General features: G+C 55.6%; 4 protein-coding genes across 4 annotated transcripts; 3 read left to right on the top strand and 1 right to left on the bottom strand.

Annotated features, from left to right (window-relative positions):
- Positions 1–1,914: 1,914 nt before the first annotated feature.
- Positions 1,915–6,277, bottom strand: GMORB2_6881 (synaptojanin; the record flags this gene model as incomplete). Its single annotated transcript, XM_035468847.1, has 4 exons — positions 1,915–3,100; positions 3,194–3,413; positions 3,629–5,505; positions 5,601–6,277. The coding sequence occupies 4 exons, from the start codon at positions 6,275–6,277 to the stop codon at positions 1,915–1,917; spliced, it is 3,960 nt and encodes a 1,319-aa protein (XP_035321227.1).
- A 2,616-nt stretch (positions 6,278–8,893) lies between these two features.
- On the top strand, positions 8,894–11,216 carry GMORB2_6880 (pre-mRNA-processing factor 39; the record flags this gene model as incomplete). The annotated part of the gene is made up of 4 exons (XM_035468846.1): positions 8,894–8,965; positions 9,063–9,278; positions 9,360–9,463; positions 10,010–11,216. 4 exons carry the CDS (start codon positions 8,894–8,896, stop codon positions 11,214–11,216), a joined length of 1,599 nt encoding a protein of 532 aa, XP_035321226.1.
- Positions 11,217–13,225: 2,009 nt separating this feature from the next.
- Positions 13,226–14,430, top strand: GMORB2_6879 (cytochrome c peroxidase; the record flags this gene model as incomplete). Its single annotated transcript, XM_035468845.1, has 2 exons — positions 13,226–13,721; positions 13,844–14,430. The coding sequence occupies 2 exons, from the start codon at positions 13,226–13,228 to the stop codon at positions 14,428–14,430; spliced, it is 1,083 nt and encodes a 360-aa protein (XP_035321225.1).
- A 438-nt stretch (positions 14,431–14,868) lies between these two features.
- Positions 14,869–16,470, top strand: GMORB2_6878 (BRLZ protein; the record flags this gene model as incomplete). The annotated part of the gene is made up of 3 exons (XM_035468844.1): positions 14,869–14,992; positions 16,022–16,112; positions 16,182–16,470. 3 exons carry the CDS (start codon positions 14,869–14,871, stop codon positions 16,468–16,470), a joined length of 504 nt encoding a protein of 167 aa, XP_035321224.1.
- Positions 16,471–16,573: the final 103 nt, after the last annotated feature.

The raw sequence follows: 16,573 nt of genomic DNA, 5'->3' as shown, positions 1-16,573 counted from the left end.
GGGGGGGGGGGGGGGGGGGGGGGGTATCGTTGATGGTCGTAAATTTCGGTTCTTCTTTTGTTGTTTCGTTGTTATGTGTTGTCGTTGTTGTTGTCGTCGTCGTCGTTGTTGTTGTTGCTCGTGATTCACTACTCACTCCATCATGCTTTTTTTGACTTGAAGAGAGGAAGGGAGGGATGGAGATGCGTTGGTGGGGAATGGGAAAGAAGAAGAGAAGAAGGGCGTTTCTCGTCTTCAAAACAAGAGAGAGAGGAATGGGATGGCCTCGAAATCTGTCTTGAGAAGAACGATAGTATATAGAGAGAGATTCGGGTGGCGTAGAAGAGGCGTTTAGTAGTTAACAGTACCGCCTCGTATTCATTAAGAAAGTCGAAAGTGCCGAGTTCCTCCCCCCCTTCGTCGTTGTATGTCTCCCGTAATTTTTTCGGTAGTTTTTTTTGTAGTATTTTTTTTCTTTTAGAGAGAGAGAAGACAGATGGGGGGTGGAAGAATAAGATGACGGAGATTGAACAGAGCCGCAGAAGAGAGAAGAGACACACAAGACAAGACAAGAATGGGGAGAGCTTAGGATGGAGAGAGGAATTATAGAGAGGCAAGAGAGCCAAGAGAGAGAGAGAGAGAGAGAGAGATAGAAGGGGAGAAAGTGAGAAAGGACAAGAAGCGCGTGAGAGTTGCGGCGACCGGGAATGCTTCCTTGTCACGAGACATGGAATATCAGGCGGCCTTACCGTTAACAGAAAGGGCGGTCGACCGAACGCGGCTGAGGGAGGGGGGGGTTGGTTGATTCTACAGATTACAGATTACCACTTTACCACTTGCTGCGATGGTCAGCCTACTACGGAGTCAATCTGTACAGACGCATACTGTACATACTCGTACATATATATATATATATATTATACATTGTACAGACACTGTACATATATCTTGTATATGCTATAAACCTCCGATATGGACAGTATTATTACCGCCTGTGTGTAGGGCGTAATATCTCGTCTTTTGATGATGTCTGGCTAATCTGTAATCTGTACATATGACTACAGATGTACATTTACATATATGCCACTCTGACTCTCTCTCTCTCTCTCTCTCTCTCTCTCCCTCCCTCCCTCTCTCCCCCTCTCTCTCTCCCTCCCTCTCTCTCTCCCTCCCTTTTTCTTGCTCTTTCGTCTAGGATGGGGGTGGAGACGGTCCATCTGTGACTCTTGTGTTCTGTACGGGTCTGTGTCTGTACGGGTCTGTGTCTGTACGGGTCTGTGTCTGTACGGGTCTGTGCCTGTACGGGTATAGCGTACTGATTATATTAGTGTATGCATATATACATGCAGACACTGCATGGGTACACATCGCTCGGCACTTGACCTGACTTTGACTTATTCCAGTTGCCCACAACTCGTCTCTGGCTTTCCTCCTTCTCCTCTCTGCCTCTCTTGCTTTTCGGCTCACTCTTTCAGGCATGCGATGCAGATCTGTACTCATCTCACACTCATCTCATACGTCATCTGTTGGGGGCCTTAGGCCATACCATGGTCACGTGGTTCAGCCGGCCCTTGCTTTCTCGCATCTCGCATTCGTGCAGCAGCTGACTAGTTTGCTAGATCACCATCACCTTCACTGGCACACACACGCCCCAAATCGGCGAAAGAAAGGAAACGTCGGGTCCAAGTTCGGGGAAAAAAAAAATTTTTAAAAAGCCTAACCAAATGAACCAAGTCTACATATAGATTGACAAGGGAAGAGAAAAATAGAAGAAATATTCAACAACAAAAAAATAGAGAGAGAGAGAGAGAGAGAGAAAGAGGGGGGGAAAGAAAAAAGAAGAAGAAAAAAAAAAAAAAGACACCGAAACGCCTTCCGCTTCCGTTATAATGCTGTCTGTTCTAGCCTTTCCCCCCTTCCCCTAGGCATCCCATCTCACCTGCTCGGCTGAAGTGTCTCCCATCCACCCATATCCCTACCACCTTCATCCATGGAATCCAACAGGTCAACCGGTCCCGGTGCCTGACTCCTGCTGACGCCTACGCCTACGCCGCTACCGCCCGTCGGCGTCGGCGTCGGCGTCGGCGATGTGACGAGGTGGGCCGGCTTCTTGGCCACCGGCGGAGGAGCCGTCTTGGCTGCTGGGCCTGCCGCTGCTGGGCCTGCCGCCGCTGCATCGTTGCCGGCTGCGGTCTTGGTCGCCACCGGGAAGCTGGCTGCCGGCTGCGACGCCGCCGACCGCGTGGGCACCAGAGGCTCCATGTTGCCTTGCATCATCTGCGTCTGCATGCCCGGCATCGGGATACCGCCGCCGACCGCCTGGGCCGGAGATGACGGCGACGTCGCCGCGCTGTTACCCGTCCCCTGTCTCCGGGGCGGAGGCGGAGGCGGAGGCGTGGAGCTGCTGCTGCTGGCCTGGTGGCCACCACCCGAGGCGAGGCTCATCCGTCCCGTACGGGCCGCCGCGTTGCCGCTGCCGGTGTCCTGCGACGACGAAGACGGCGGCGGCGGGAGTCGGCGCGGCGCCGTCGACGACGCGGAGCTGTTCATCATCATGCTCGGCAGCATCACCTTCTCGTAGGGGGAGCTGGACAGGCTGGACAGCGACGCGCGGGACGACGACCTCGACACCGAGATCCAGTCCTGCTCCTCGCCGTGCCCGAAAGGGTTCGACGGCCGGTTGGGATTCAGCACCATCGGCTGCCCGTCCCGCCCGCTGGGGATCGGCACCTGCGCCCGCGCCGGCTGCCGGTTCTCCAGCCACCACTTGTTCCGGTCCGAGCTCGCCGGCGGGAGGCCCGGCTCGACTGCGTCGTACCCGATCAGGTCCTCCTCGTCGTCGCTGTCGTCCGCCGCCGAGCCCGCCCCGCCGCCGCCTGCGTGGGACGACGACGGCAGCCCCGTCATGGCGTCTACGCCCTCGGCCTTGCGGCGCATGTACAGCTCCTGGCTGATGCTGTCGCGCCTCGCCTCGTCCACGATGCTCACCCGGCATACAAACGCCGCGTGCACCGGCCGGTGGTCCGAGAACCGCAGCGGTGCGCAGTCGTATAGAATCTGCCGTAGGTTGCTCCCCTTTCGCAGGATTCGGTCCGTCCATGCCGGGATCCGTGCCTTCTCACTGTTCATGCCAGTACGCTGTCAGCCCGTGACTCTCTGTCCAGTTGTATGAGAGAGAGAGAGAGAGAGAGAGAGAGAAGAGAGGGAGACTTACGAAGTATCATAGTCGTCCGTCCCGATGTCGAACCTATACGTAGGCAAGAAATTGATGCGCGCCTCCGAGTAGTAGGGAAACACCAGCCCCGCCACCATCTGGAGGTTGAGCTGGTCATTCTCGTACAGGAGACCGAGATCGCGCTTCCTGACCAGGGCCCTGGCCATCTCCGACGTCAGCCCGATGCGGTAGTTGAAGTCACCAAGCCAGATGACCGAGTCTAAGGTTGTGGGGGGTTAGCGTCAGCAAAAAAAAGAAAGAAAGAAAGAAGAAAAAAAGAAAAAAAAAAAAAGGGGGGGGGGGGGGTAAAAGCAAGGCGATTCAGAGAAGCGAAAGGCCCACCAGCGCACAGTGTGGGGACAGCAAGCCCCTGTAACAAAGCTACTAACGCGGGGGAAAAGGGGGGGGGGGGGAGAAAAGGCATTATAAACGTACCGTGATCATCGATCCCCCGATTACGCTGGAACCGCAGTCCGTGATGAATAGTAGCATAGTCCCTGTTCCTCTCCTCGGCATTGTAGAAGCCGGCGGCCAGGTGGGCCGTGACGAAGCAGATGTGCGTGTTGGCGTAGTCGAACCGGATGGCCACGGCGCCCTTGTTGCCCGCCATGCCGGACATGCCCGTCTTCCTGACGCTTCCCTCGACGTTCCTGATCATGCCGAGGCTCGAGGCCCTGACGAAGATGCAGAGGGCCGCGCCGACGAGCTGGCCGCTGCGGAGGAGCACGTACTTTTCACCCCCGAGCGAGGCCTGACGGCGGTTGAGGGTGCGCAGGACGGCGCCCTCCCAGAGCGCCCGCCTGGACGGGTCGCTGTTCATGATCTGCTGGGGGCTCAGCTCGACAATCTCCTGGAAGCCGACGGCGTAGATCTCCGGCTGGGCCTCGGCCGCCGCCATCTGCCGCGGGAACAGCCAGGGCGACAGGTCCTCCTCCACGCCCTCGGTGCGGCCGTTGAGGTTGAAGGTGCCGACCCACATGGTCATGTCGCGGTGCGACGTGTACTCGGGGCTGCGCCTGGCCAGCTCGGCCGACACGTAGTCGCTTATCGGGTCGAACAGGTGCACCGGCGCCTGGCCCACGAGCCGGCCCAGCAGCATGTCGATGGTGATCTGCCGCGACGGGTCGATGAAGTTGTTGTGGTAGATGCGCTGCACCGACTTGCGCATGTCGGCCACGGCGCCCGCCAGCGACATCTTGCCGTGCCGCGTGAACGACGACTTGAGCGCCCCCGTGCCCGCGTAGATCTTGGAGAGGCTGTCGCCGTTGTCGGCCCACAGGCTCGAGTGGCGCATCCAAAAGTCCGACGCCGCGAACAGGCCCCGGTGCCCGAGGAAGGCCTCCACGGCCATCTGGGAGATGAGCGTCTGGATCAGGTTGGTGCGGTCCAGGCAGTCGAGGCAGTTTGTGCGGAAGACGCCCTGCTGCTGCTGGACGGCCTCGAGGTGCCTGTTCGGCAGCGTCGTCGACCCCACGCCGTCCAGCACGTTGAGGCTGCTGCTGCTGTTGTTGCTGCTGGCCGACACGTCGTGCCGCTCCTCGGCTAGGTAGTAGGCGAAGGCGTCGATCGAGTCCTCGATGTACCGCCTGATACCCCTCGCCGCCTCGTACCCGGCCGGGCCCTTCGTCTCGGCGTGGAAGTCGTAGCGCGTCTCGCGAAGGAGAACGCTGTCCGGCGACGAGTCCTCGGTGCTGGGCCGGCTGAGCGGGCAGTGGCGGATGCCGTTGGTGTACAGCGAGCTGAGCTCGACCTCGCTGGACTTGGACTCGCTCAGCAGGTTGACGACGTGGATGGCGCCGTACGTCTGCTCCAGCTCCTCAAAGTGCTTGTCCAACGCCGGCTGCGTGCCCTCGGGCGACCGCGTCACCGTGATCTTCTGCCGACCGGGCACCAGGTCCGCCGCCTGCTCCCAGAAGACGGGCACGGACCCGCGCACCTGCACGTACGAGAAGAAGACGCCTGCGGGGCTCCAGAAGGTCGTCTCCGTCTCGACAAAGTTGGCCACGTGCCCGTCGTCGTCAATGCCGCGCGCGTTGAACCGGGTGCCCGCCCGCCGACATGACAGCCGCGATATCAGCGTCATGTACGACGGCATCCCGGACCTCGCCCGCAGCGGCGACGCGGCCGGCGGTATCGTCATGGTCTCGCTGAAACCACGGAAGGCGGACGTCAGGATCCGCGATCTGTCCAGCGCCGAGCGCTCCCGGCCGCCTAGGCATGACCGGAACTGCACCAGAGGGCTGATCATGAACGAGTTCCACAGGAACGCATCGTCAAAGTTGTCAATGTCGAAGGAGTTGGAGTTGATGGGCCTTTTTTTTTTTCCCCGAGAGTTTATACAAGTCAGTACATGCGACACTGCACCTCGAAAACTGCCGGTACTACTGGTACTGCTACTACTACGCACCTGTCTTGTGCGCGGTTCGTCACGTCGAAATCGGTACTGTAGTAAAAGGAGCCATTGCTGAGCAGCTTGCGCAGCTCATGGCAAGGGTGCTCGAGGGCGACCTCGCGACGACCGAGGTTCTGGCCGCCGGCGCCGCCGTAGGGCGACTGGCCGGACACGGACATGGCGTCGGACACGTCGCCCTGCTCGAGAGCATCCAGGGGCACAACGTCGTCGTAGTCAGCGCTGCTGAGGCAGTAGAATGCCACACCGCCGATCCTCTCGACCGTCTCGCCCGGCCTGACGGTGGCGGCCCTGGCGGCGTGTGAGATGACGGCCAGGAAGACCTCTCCTTCGACGGTGATGAGGCCGAGCGTGCCGAAGATGGGACGGGGGGCCAGCGGCCTGTACTCGCGCAGGAGCTCCTCGGATATGCGGGAGAACTCGACCATGCACTTTGCCGGCGTGCTGTTCCCCGCCGTCCTGGTCGACGACGCGAGCGACGTGTGAGACCCGTGGAAGCCGGCGGTTGTCAAGTCGTTGCTGACCGAACTGTACCGCAGGATCAGGACGTGCGAGGTCGACACTATGGCAATGGATCGGTGGGGGTAGTCACGTATGTAGAGCTCGCAGGACTTTTCGGGAGCTGGTGCCTGGGCGCTCCAGGCGCCAGCGGCGTGCGGGAGACCGGAGTCCATTGGGTGGTGGTGGTGGTGGTCGTCGTCGTCGTCGTCGTAGCTGTCGTTTCGGCGGTGATGGGGTGGGCGGGATGATGATGACGATTTATTAGTTGACGTCAGGTAATATGGGTTGCTGCCGCTGCTGCTGCTACCGTACTACTGCTCCTCCCATTGCCGGCGCCAACTATGGAACTATGGACGATGGAGAACGATTGACGGTGTAGAGACGGAATCGGATAACGGAGAGTTTGTCGCTGGAAAAAGAAAAAAAAAAGAAAAAAGTGACATGCGTTTGTGGGAGGAGAGGATAGGTGGAGGGTTCGTCCTGCGTGCCCGCTTATGATGCAGTGGGCTTGAAGCTTCCCTGCTTTTGCTCGTTTGGATTTTTTTGTTGACGACTACGTTGCGTTGGGTGGACACACCAGCAGGTTTGACAATCAATGATTATACACATCAGCTTCAAGTGGCCCCTGGTTCTGCGTAACGAGGTACATGGATAATGCGTCTGTCTCCAATAAGTATCAATGTTGATGGGAGAGTAATATACATAATATGACTACTCCTTTTTTTATTGATACCTGTACATTTTGCCTTCCCTGATTCAATCGGGCTCAACTCCCGTGACCAAGCCCCTCCACTCCCATCATCAGTACGAAATGTGGTGAGTTGTGTGACCTGTTAGCTAATCGTCACACCCTTGTGCCACAACGCCACACGCTACCGGGTAGCCAGCACACCCGCTACGGACTGAAGTGATGGAGAACCTTCATGATGACATTCCGGCCCCTCAACGAGACGTCACCGTTACGTGACTGAGGAGGAAGAATACATGAAGAAAGGGATCCCTTCCTAGGTAATGAAAGGGTTCAAGATTCCGTCTTGAATATAACCGCACCCCACGTCGAACGTCTGCCTTACTTCGTTACTGCGAACCCACGAGAAACTCATGACAATCCTGAATCTTCTTATGAAGTAGCCCAGACAACATGGTCAGCACCAGGGCCAGTGTTCATGAGGAAGGAGAACCCCCGACTCATCGTGAGGAGGTTGGGCCTTCCTCGCAACCGTCACGAGAAACCGTTCCTACACGCCAAGAGGAAGAGGGAGAACCACAGTCTTCTCTCTCGGTGTACGGCCATGCTTGACCATGAGTATAAAGCTCAATTTCGAGTCCTCTATGGGTCCGCCACGAGACATCCCAGCTCCCGCGGGAGAAGGCGAAGTTCTGGGGTCTGATGGTAAAACAACCCCAAGACCAGAATGAACGACACCGCCAAGAAATGGAGGTGCTTCGCCGACGTCTCGATGACTATGAACAAAGGAGACGGGACAATAGCAAGAGGGCTTCCGAATACAAGCCTGCCAAGGAAATGACACTCCGAGCCACCCCGCTGCTGAGAACCAATCGGCTCATGCATCTCTATCGAGCGTTTTTAACACGACCCTGTTAATTATGCTACGGATAGAGATAAAATCACATCTGCCTTGTAGAATATGGACTACAAGGCTCGACAAGAGTGGAACACTCTCTCGTTATAACCCACGAGCCTGAGGAGCGTCCACGACTCGAAGGCGATTGGAAGACGTTTGGAAATTGGACCACTACCCTGCTCAGGGACACACCTTCATGCAGTGAATATCGGGGGGGGGGGGGGGGCATTCCCCCGTTATTTTAATGAATGATTATTATTTTTATTTTTGAAGGTGTGGGGTTTCACGTGGCTATGCCTCTATCATATGCAGACGGAACGTATCGTCATGATACGAATGGGAGGAGCAGGGTAGGAGAATTCGAAAGGGTAGTGGTAGTATAGTAGGTAAGTAGAAAATTGGCAGACGGGAACAAAGAAGAGCGGATCACTTGATCGCACATCTTTTTCCTGTCGTCTTTGCTTCCAACTTGTATAGAGATGACGTGTCTTGCCAGTTGCACCTTGGCTATGTGTGGCTGTCGGCATTGGAAGTTGACTATCGGAAGATATATCGACATTGTGGATGCATCTTGGAGACGAAAAAGGAACAGGGAGAGAAGGGGAAATAGAAGATGCGCAAAGACATTGTATTTGAACCGGTGGCTTCAGATTCCGTATTGAGATCATGCTATCCTCTGGGACAGCGTTCATTCTCTTCCTATCATATGATTTATTGAGTATCATCATAAGCCATAATATGGGAGAGAAAGAAGAGAAGAGGAAGAAAAAAACTTGATAGAACGCGAATATATGGTAGCAGTAAAATTGCTTGTGGATGACGATGACTCAGCCGCTTCGAATGGCAGATAACCCCAGTCTGTGCATAAAGTCTTTGGCACGACAAAGAGTGACCTTCTCAGCTTTGTACCCTTAGAACCAAATCGTATGCAAAAAGATACGAAAAACTCAAGTATCTCCCCTTCTAGCACTCTCTCTCTCTGTGTTTTTTTTGGCCGCGGTGCGCGCCCCCAACCACCAAGAAATTGACGATTTGTTTTGTCGTGCCTAGTCGTGCAATTCATTCACTCTCCCCCTCACAAAAGCCTTAATTCACCAACTACCTACATCATCCACGATCCACAAAGAACGAGCGTCGCATCATCGATATCATAATCATATTGTATAGGAGACTAAAACGAATCGCACTCCTCGACGCCATACAATGAGCGACTTTGGGCACTTTGGCGGCTCTGATGAAGAGTACGCAGCTGTGCGCAAACACAATGCCGACGTGGTACGTTTCTTGCCGTCATCGGAAGCTTCCATTCGATCACGAGCGCAGGCTTGAAGCTGTCCGTGACTACTGATAATTGACCTTTGTGAACCAACAGGAGGCAGATTCGGACAGCTTCGAGAACTGGGAGAACCTGATCAAGGCCTGCGAAGCCCTCGAAGGCGGGCTCAATCGCAACTCCAGCCCGCATGCCCTCGCCGCCTTTCGCGATGCCTACGACCGATTCCTCCTCAAATTCCCTCTTCTGTTTGGATACTGGAAGAAGTATGCGGATATGGAGTTCAACATTGCCGGTCCCGAGACGGCTGAGATGGTATGGGGGAAAAAAACAAAGACCACAACTCTTCCTTTCCGGCATGAACAGAGAAGAAGAACTGACAGGGGGCGCCGTTAGGTCTACGAAAGAGGTGTAGCCACCATCACCAACTCGGTCGACTTGTGGACAGAGTACTGCGCATTCAAGATGGACACAACTCACGATCCGCAGCTCGTAAGAGAGTAAGTTTTGTGCTGGACCCGACCGCCCTCCTCTCCCTCCCCTCCCTCCCCCCTGCACTTAACCTATTCTTCCGAGAGGAACGATCTTGAGAGAAACCAAAAAAAAAAAAAAAAAAAAAGAGGAGGAAGAAGCCGAGGCAACATAATCACGCACCATTCTCGCCATGACTGAAAGAGTCGGGAACCCAGGGAACCAGGGCGCATTCCATTCTGCATGCACCGTCGACGGCATGGATGGTGAGATCAGGCCTGCAGAAAGTTGTACCCCTGACGGGATATTCTCTCACGTTCTCTCATGCCAGGCTCTGTTGATGTTGTCTCCCTGCTCGCTCTTCAACCTCACGTCGCTATCCTTACTACCGCATACCTCGTACTTCTTCTTTTACTTGCTGCCCCTCCGGAGTCCAAAACACCTATACCGCCTTGACGACTTGTTCACTTTCACGGCCGTCCCCCCGCTGTATTGAACCTTCCCCCCCTTCCCCCTCACCCCCACCCTTGAATCACCGTGGTGCCTCGGCAAGGTGTTCTGACATGATGCGACAGGATTTTCGAACGCGGTGCTGCCCTGGTAGGCCTGGATTTTCTGGCGCACCCCTTCTGGGACAAGTACATCGAGTACGAAGAGCGCCAGGAGGCGCAGGACCGCATCTACGCCATCCACGCCCGCATTATCCGCATCCCCATGCACCAGTACGCGCGGTACTATGAGCGTTTCCGCACCCTCGCCCACACATGCCCCCTGGCCGACGTGGCGCCGGCCGACGTGGTCGACCGCTTCCGAGCCGAGGTGGACGCCGAAGCCGCGGCGCAAGGGGCCGGCGGCGCGCGGCCGGAGCTCGAGGTGGAGCGCGATATCCGGGCCAAGATTGACGCCATGTACTACGAGGTTTTTACGACAACGCAGAGCGAGGTATCGAAGCGATGGACGTACGAGTCAGAGATTAAGAGGCCATACTTCCACGTCACGGAGCTGGAGCACTCGCAACTGAGCAACTGGCGCAAGTACCTCGACTTCGAGGAGGCCGAGGGCGACTATGCGCGCATCGTGTGCCTGTACGAGCGGTGCCTGACGACGTGCGCCCTGTACGACGAGTACTGGTTCCGCTACGCGCGGTGGATGGCGGCACAGCAGCCCGCCAAGACGGAGGAGGTGCGCAACATCTACATCCGCGCCAGCACCATGTTCGTGCCCGTCAGCCGACCGGGCATCCGCCTGCAGTGGGCGTACTTTGAGGAGAGCTGCGGCCGCGTCGACGTGGCCATCGACATCCACGGGGCCATCCTGCTCCGCCTGCCCGACTGCACCGAGGTGGTGACGTCGTGGGCCAACCTGGAGCGCCGCCAGCGCGGGCTTGACGCCGCCGTCCAGGTCTACCGGGACCAGATCGAGGCGCCCACCGTGGATCTGTACACCAAGGCGGCCTTGGTGGCCGAGTGGGCGTACATGCTCTGGCGGGCCAAGGGCTCGGCCGAGGAGGCACGTGCCCTGTTCGTCAAGAACACACAGTGGTACGCTGACAGCCGCATCTTCTGGGAGCGCTGGTTCCGTCTCGAGCTGGAGCAGCCGCCGTCCCAGGCCGAGCACGCCACCCGCGTCAAGCACGTGTTCGACGCGCTGTGCACGCAGAGCCGTCTGTCGGCGGCTGTGAAGAAGGAGCTCAGCAAGGCGTACCTCGACTACCTTGTCCAGGACGGCGGCAAGGACGCCATGGAGACCTTCTTGAAGGTAGACCGTGAAATGTTTGGGTAAGTCGAACCTCTACTTCCTTGGGAGAGGGGGAGCAAAAACATCCGCATGCACTGACACGTTACGAATCCAGACCCACGTCAGTTTCCACCATTCCCAAACTCGACACCACGGCCAAGGAGAATGGTGCCAGCAGAGGCGAGTTGGACGACACCTCCCGGTACAAGGCTGAGTCTCGACGACTCATGTTCTACGAAATGCACGGTGAGCCCATTGAGGGCCCAGGTCCTGCTGAATTTCACTAGAGGTGAAGAAGAAGAGAAGAAGAAGAAGAACCAGACGCAAGGCTGCTTCTTCGAAGAACTAGGTGCGAACGAAGAAGAAGAAGCGATTTCCTTCCGTGATGAGAAAGAGATATGGCGTCTCTGTACTATTAAAACTCCTCTCCTGTCTATCGGAGCTCTAGGGTGATTTGGTGAGGCCAGAAGGAAAAGAGAAGAAAGAGTGGAAGAAGGAGCGAGACACACAGAGGTAATGTATCGTGTCTTGCTAAGGACGCGGCCTTGAAGAATTCCCTCTGTTACTACCTTGGGGGGAGGAAGTTTTCTCTCCTCGCCCGGGTGTTGCGTGTGTGTGTTGGACCTTGGGTTGAATTGTTTTAGATTTTCCATGGCCTTTGGCTGCAAGGCGCAGCCGATGAGTTTGGTTTGGCAAGCCACCTGACAATGATGAATAAGGTAGTTTTACGTTGATTCAATAGTAGCTACCAATATCTAGTAGCAGGTAAAAAGAATATTTCCGGAGTCTATCGGGCTTCCGTCTATTCCATCCTATTCCGTAGTCAAGTGAGGTTTCATCCAGGCCTATGTCTGTTTCAATACATTACTCCTTTACTGATAGGTTAGACGGGATGTGATATCAGCCTGTATGGATGGGTAGTATCTCGGCGGTTCGGCATCTCGGTAAAGTATCTGGTAAGACTTGCGTGCGAAGAAGGCGATTCATGATGTATTCACTTTTTTTTTGTTGACATTCGCGCGTGCGATTAGCAAGCAGAGAATGACTGAATAGTGGTAGAGAGAGGGTGTGAAGTGAAGATGTAGGGACTGGGATTCAGTCATGACTGATGAGTTCTTAGTCGGGATCACGGTTGCTGATGGAGCAAGAAAAACAGAAAGAAAGAAAGATGATATGGTCTAGGGAGTTCTCGGCATGAGCCCACCTTTGATGGTCTGGGATATGGGAAGAGAGAAAAAAAAGGACACAACTTCATACTGTGTCCGCTAGGGATATCCGAGATGGATGATTCCAAATGTCTACTTGTATGCCAGCCACAGTCTCTACTCCGTACAGCTCCGTAATATAACAATATTGCCTGTACAGGTAAGAGGCATCTGGGCGGGGAAAATCACGTCCAGGATCCCGGTTATTAGCCGTTACGGGTGACTTACCCATGGGCCATGGAAGCCCACAGCGCGTTAGAGGAGCCACCAGGGCCATCAGGACCACCAGGACTACCGGGAAGGTCACTGAGGTTAGCACTAGCGGGAGGCCAGAGTACCAAGATCAACCAGTACATGTACATGCAGACTGGAACCTCGTTTTACCATGTTAGGCGGAGGTGGACCCACATGCACAGTGACGAGAGGACATGGGGAGCCAATCACGATGGCGCAATTGTTCATCCATATCGCCCGTCTCATACCAAACAGCCCCGAGAAGGGGGGGGGGGGGGTTGGTTGGGTTTACGTGACGGCACAGAGAGAGAGAGAGTGTGTGTGTGTGAGGGAGCGGGACTTCTTCTTGCCGGCTGGGCTTGGCTTGGTTCTGCTTTCCGTAGAGCAGCTGCCCTTTTTTTTCCCTTTCCCTCGGTTTCCATCTCTCTCGGTTATTCTGAACCAGCACTACACTCTTTTTACTCTCCCTCTTTCTATCTCAGCCTCCTCTTACACACAGCGTTCCCATCTGTCCCTATCAATCTCTTAAATCACAAAAGTGAGAATTGGGCCAACCATTCACTTACCTACAGCACTCTACGCAGTGAGCTCACCAGAATCATTACTACTATCCAGATGTCTGCCGCACGTACCTTTACCCGAGCGGCCGCCAGGACCACGGCTCGCAACGCCTTTGCCGTGGCCCCTCGCCAGGTTTTCCGTCAGAACAACGGCTACCGCTCCTACTCGTCTGCCGCTCCCGGGAAGTCGGGCTCGGGCGGCCTGTTTGCTGGCCTCGCCGCCGCCGCCGCCGCCGGTGGCGCCGGATACTGGTACTACACCTCGAGCGCCAGCCCCTCGGCCGCCTCGACCAAGACCTTCAAGCCTACCCAGGCCGACTACCAGGCCGTCTACGACGAGATCGCCAGCCGCCTCGAGGAGAAGGACGACTACGACGATGGCAGCTTCGGCCCCGTCCTCCTCCGTCTGGCCTGGCACGCCAGCGGCACCTACGACGCCTCCACCGGCACTGGTGGCAGCAACGGTGCCACCATGCGCTTCGCCCCCGAGTCCGCCCACGGCGCCAATGCTGGCCTGGTCGCTGCTCGTGACTTTCTCGAGCCCGTAAAGGGTATGTCGTCTCTCTCTTTTTTTTCCCCTTTAGCTGGAGTAGTTGGGAAAGTGGAAGGAAAACTGAATGACGGGAAAGAAAAAAGAAAGCTATAGACTGACAAGATGGAAAAAAAAAAACAGCCAAGTTCCCTTGGATCACCTACTCTGACCTCTGGATCCTCGGCGGCGTCTGTGCCGTCCAGGAGATGCAGGGTCCCATCATCCCCTACCGCCCCGGCCGCACCGATCGCGACGTCTCGTACTGCACGCCTGACGGCCGCCTGCCCGACGCCACCCAGGGTCAGGACCACCTGCGCGCCATCTTCTACCGCATGGGCTTCAACGACCAGGAGATCGTCGCCCTCTCGGGCGCCCACGCCCTGGGCCGGTGCCACACCGACCGCTCAGGCTTCGACGGCCCTTGGACCTTCTCCCCCACCGTCCTGACCAACGACTACTACCGTCTCCTCATTGAGGAGAAGTGGCAGTGGAAGAAGTGGAACGGCCCCAAGCAGTACGAGGACAAGGCTACAAAGTCGCTCATGATGCTGCCCACCGACATGGCCCTCGTCCAGGATAAGAAGTTCAGGCCGTTTGTCGAGAAGTACGCCAAGGACAACGACGCCTTCTTCAAGGACTTCTCCGCCGTCGTCACCAAGCTCTTTGAGCTCGGCGTCCCTTTTGCCCAGGGCACCGAGTCCTGGACCTTGAAGCCCACCTCGGACTAGTTCCAGCTATGCACTGAGGAGACTGATTTCCCCGTATACCTTTATAGTTTAAAGGAGTGAAATATTCGAAAAAAGAAGAAGAAGAGAAACCCTAGAAAAAAACCCCGAAAAAAAAAGACCCATGCATGGCTATGCACTCTAGAGGAATGGTCTAGTGATGGGGGGGCTTTTATATATTATATCCCTTGCGGTTTGGAGAAGGTCTCAACAAGCGGGACAGCCACAACTTCTAGCGCCGTATTTAATAAAAATATCGTATTTCAAATTCGTATCTCAAATTATGTGCCTCTCGTCTTATACATCGTATCTTGTGTGCGTAGTAATACTACCGATGCTAGTTGGAAGCTTAACTCAGTGTCTGTATCGGTAGTACAGGGTGGTCAGAGGTGACAACCATCGTCTCACATATTGCACTGCCTCGCGGGAGTCAAAAAGACGATGGCACTCTATACAGCTCGTATCCTTGCTGCTTTGAGTTTTTATCCAATCCTGTCTGGCGATGATTTCCCTGCTCATGTCAGAGTGGCTGATGCCATCATGGTGGCTGTTTACATGTTTACTGGTACGCCTTGATCCTGCAGGCTATGCCGGCCATCCACACAACGTTGTAACGTTGTAAGTGATGGCAAAGGTAAATCAGACAATCGAGACAGCAGTGAAAGAAGAAGAAGGAAGACTGAAAAGAAAGAAAGAAAGAAAGAAAGAAAGAAAGAAAGAAAGAAAGAAAAAAGACAGAACGTGGATGACGGGTTTGTAGACGGTACTCATAATAGCTGATGCCGAGGGACTGACCTATCAAGTTCGTTATGAGCACTGTGTGAATCCCTTCATCGTACCCACACCTCTTCCCTCCTAAAATCGGCCGGTGGCTCTGCTTACACAATCAAAATCAGGCGATCGCGCACCCATTCTCAAACGTGCACATTATCCTCGCTCTCTCTTCTCCCCAGGAATCAGTCCTCTTTCCCTCCTCTCTCTCTCCTCTCCGTCTCTATCCCATTTGATGACTCACGACGACGACATCTTGAACATACCTTTCCCGATCGTAATTGACTTGAACGAATTACAGACCGCGAGGTGGGAGGGAACAAACCAGCTGTGTGTCTCATCTTGGGACCGCTGCAGCGCGTCATTTTGACAAGAGAGATAATCACTACCGAACCAGAACTTGCGGGGCAATGCGCACCTCTCCTTGATAGTTGTCTACCCCAGATCCCCAACTACCGTCACGATACGGGAGATTTTCCTATCATCATACACAAATATCATACCCGCACGCGCACGCACACACCAGCATGCCTTTTGTCTCGCCACCGGATCAGACGGCTAGTCATGCCGGTCAGAGTCAGAGTCCGTCGTCTGGAGCAGGCCGCGACGACGGATCGCATGGTGTTGGCTTTCTGAAGAAGCTCACTGGGGGGAAGCAGATCAGTCGCTGTACGTTTGTTCCATCTTGGTCTCCCCTCTCCGTTCTACATCTATACTCTGGTATCTGCAGTCATCTGGGCCGGACATATTTTGAAAGATGCTCGGACTGGGAATGATACACTGCACAATGGCTCCGGGTTCCGCTAACACAACATCCATATAGCTGGCACATCTCAACCCAAGAAGAGAGGTCCCAAGCCTGATAGCAGACCGGCCCTTACCAGGCGGCAGGAACTCAACAGACAGGCTCAGCGGTAAGGCTTCACTGAACGTGTCTACTCTTGCGGGAAATATACGTGAACTGATCTCCTATTCGTTCGTAGAACGCACCGTGAACGAAAGGAGCTCTACGTCAAGTCCCTCGAGGACGAGGTTGTCCGCCTCAAGAACGTCTACGGCTCAGCCGCCGCCAACAGGAGCCAGGCTGCAGCGGAGAACAAGAAGCTCAGGGCTATCCTCGCCAAGCACGGCCTCCCTCGGCCGCCCGTCGTTCGGCCTGCCACCGGCCAACAGCCGCCGAATCACGCCCTGCAAAGGTCCGCTTCCCAAGCTGACAATGACCATGTTATGGGCGAGGGCAAACTGCAGAAGAAGGGTGCAGATGGCGACTAAGGGCGTAACGTTGGCATGCATCGTGCATGTCTTTGTTCTTACAACGAAACACCTTGCCCTCTTCCTCCGGGGCCCTACCGACCCCCCCCCCCCCCCCCCCCCC

Source organism: Geosmithia morbida (genome assembly GCF_012550715.1).
Source record: "Geosmithia morbida isolate 1262 chromosome Unknown scaffold_7, whole genome shotgun sequence".
NCBI classification, from domain to species: Eukaryota; Fungi; Ascomycota; class Sordariomycetes; order Hypocreales; family Bionectriaceae; genus Geosmithia; species Geosmithia morbida.
The sequence above is the reverse complement of the archived record's forward strand: the minus strand, read 5'-3'. Positions and strand labels throughout refer to the sequence as shown.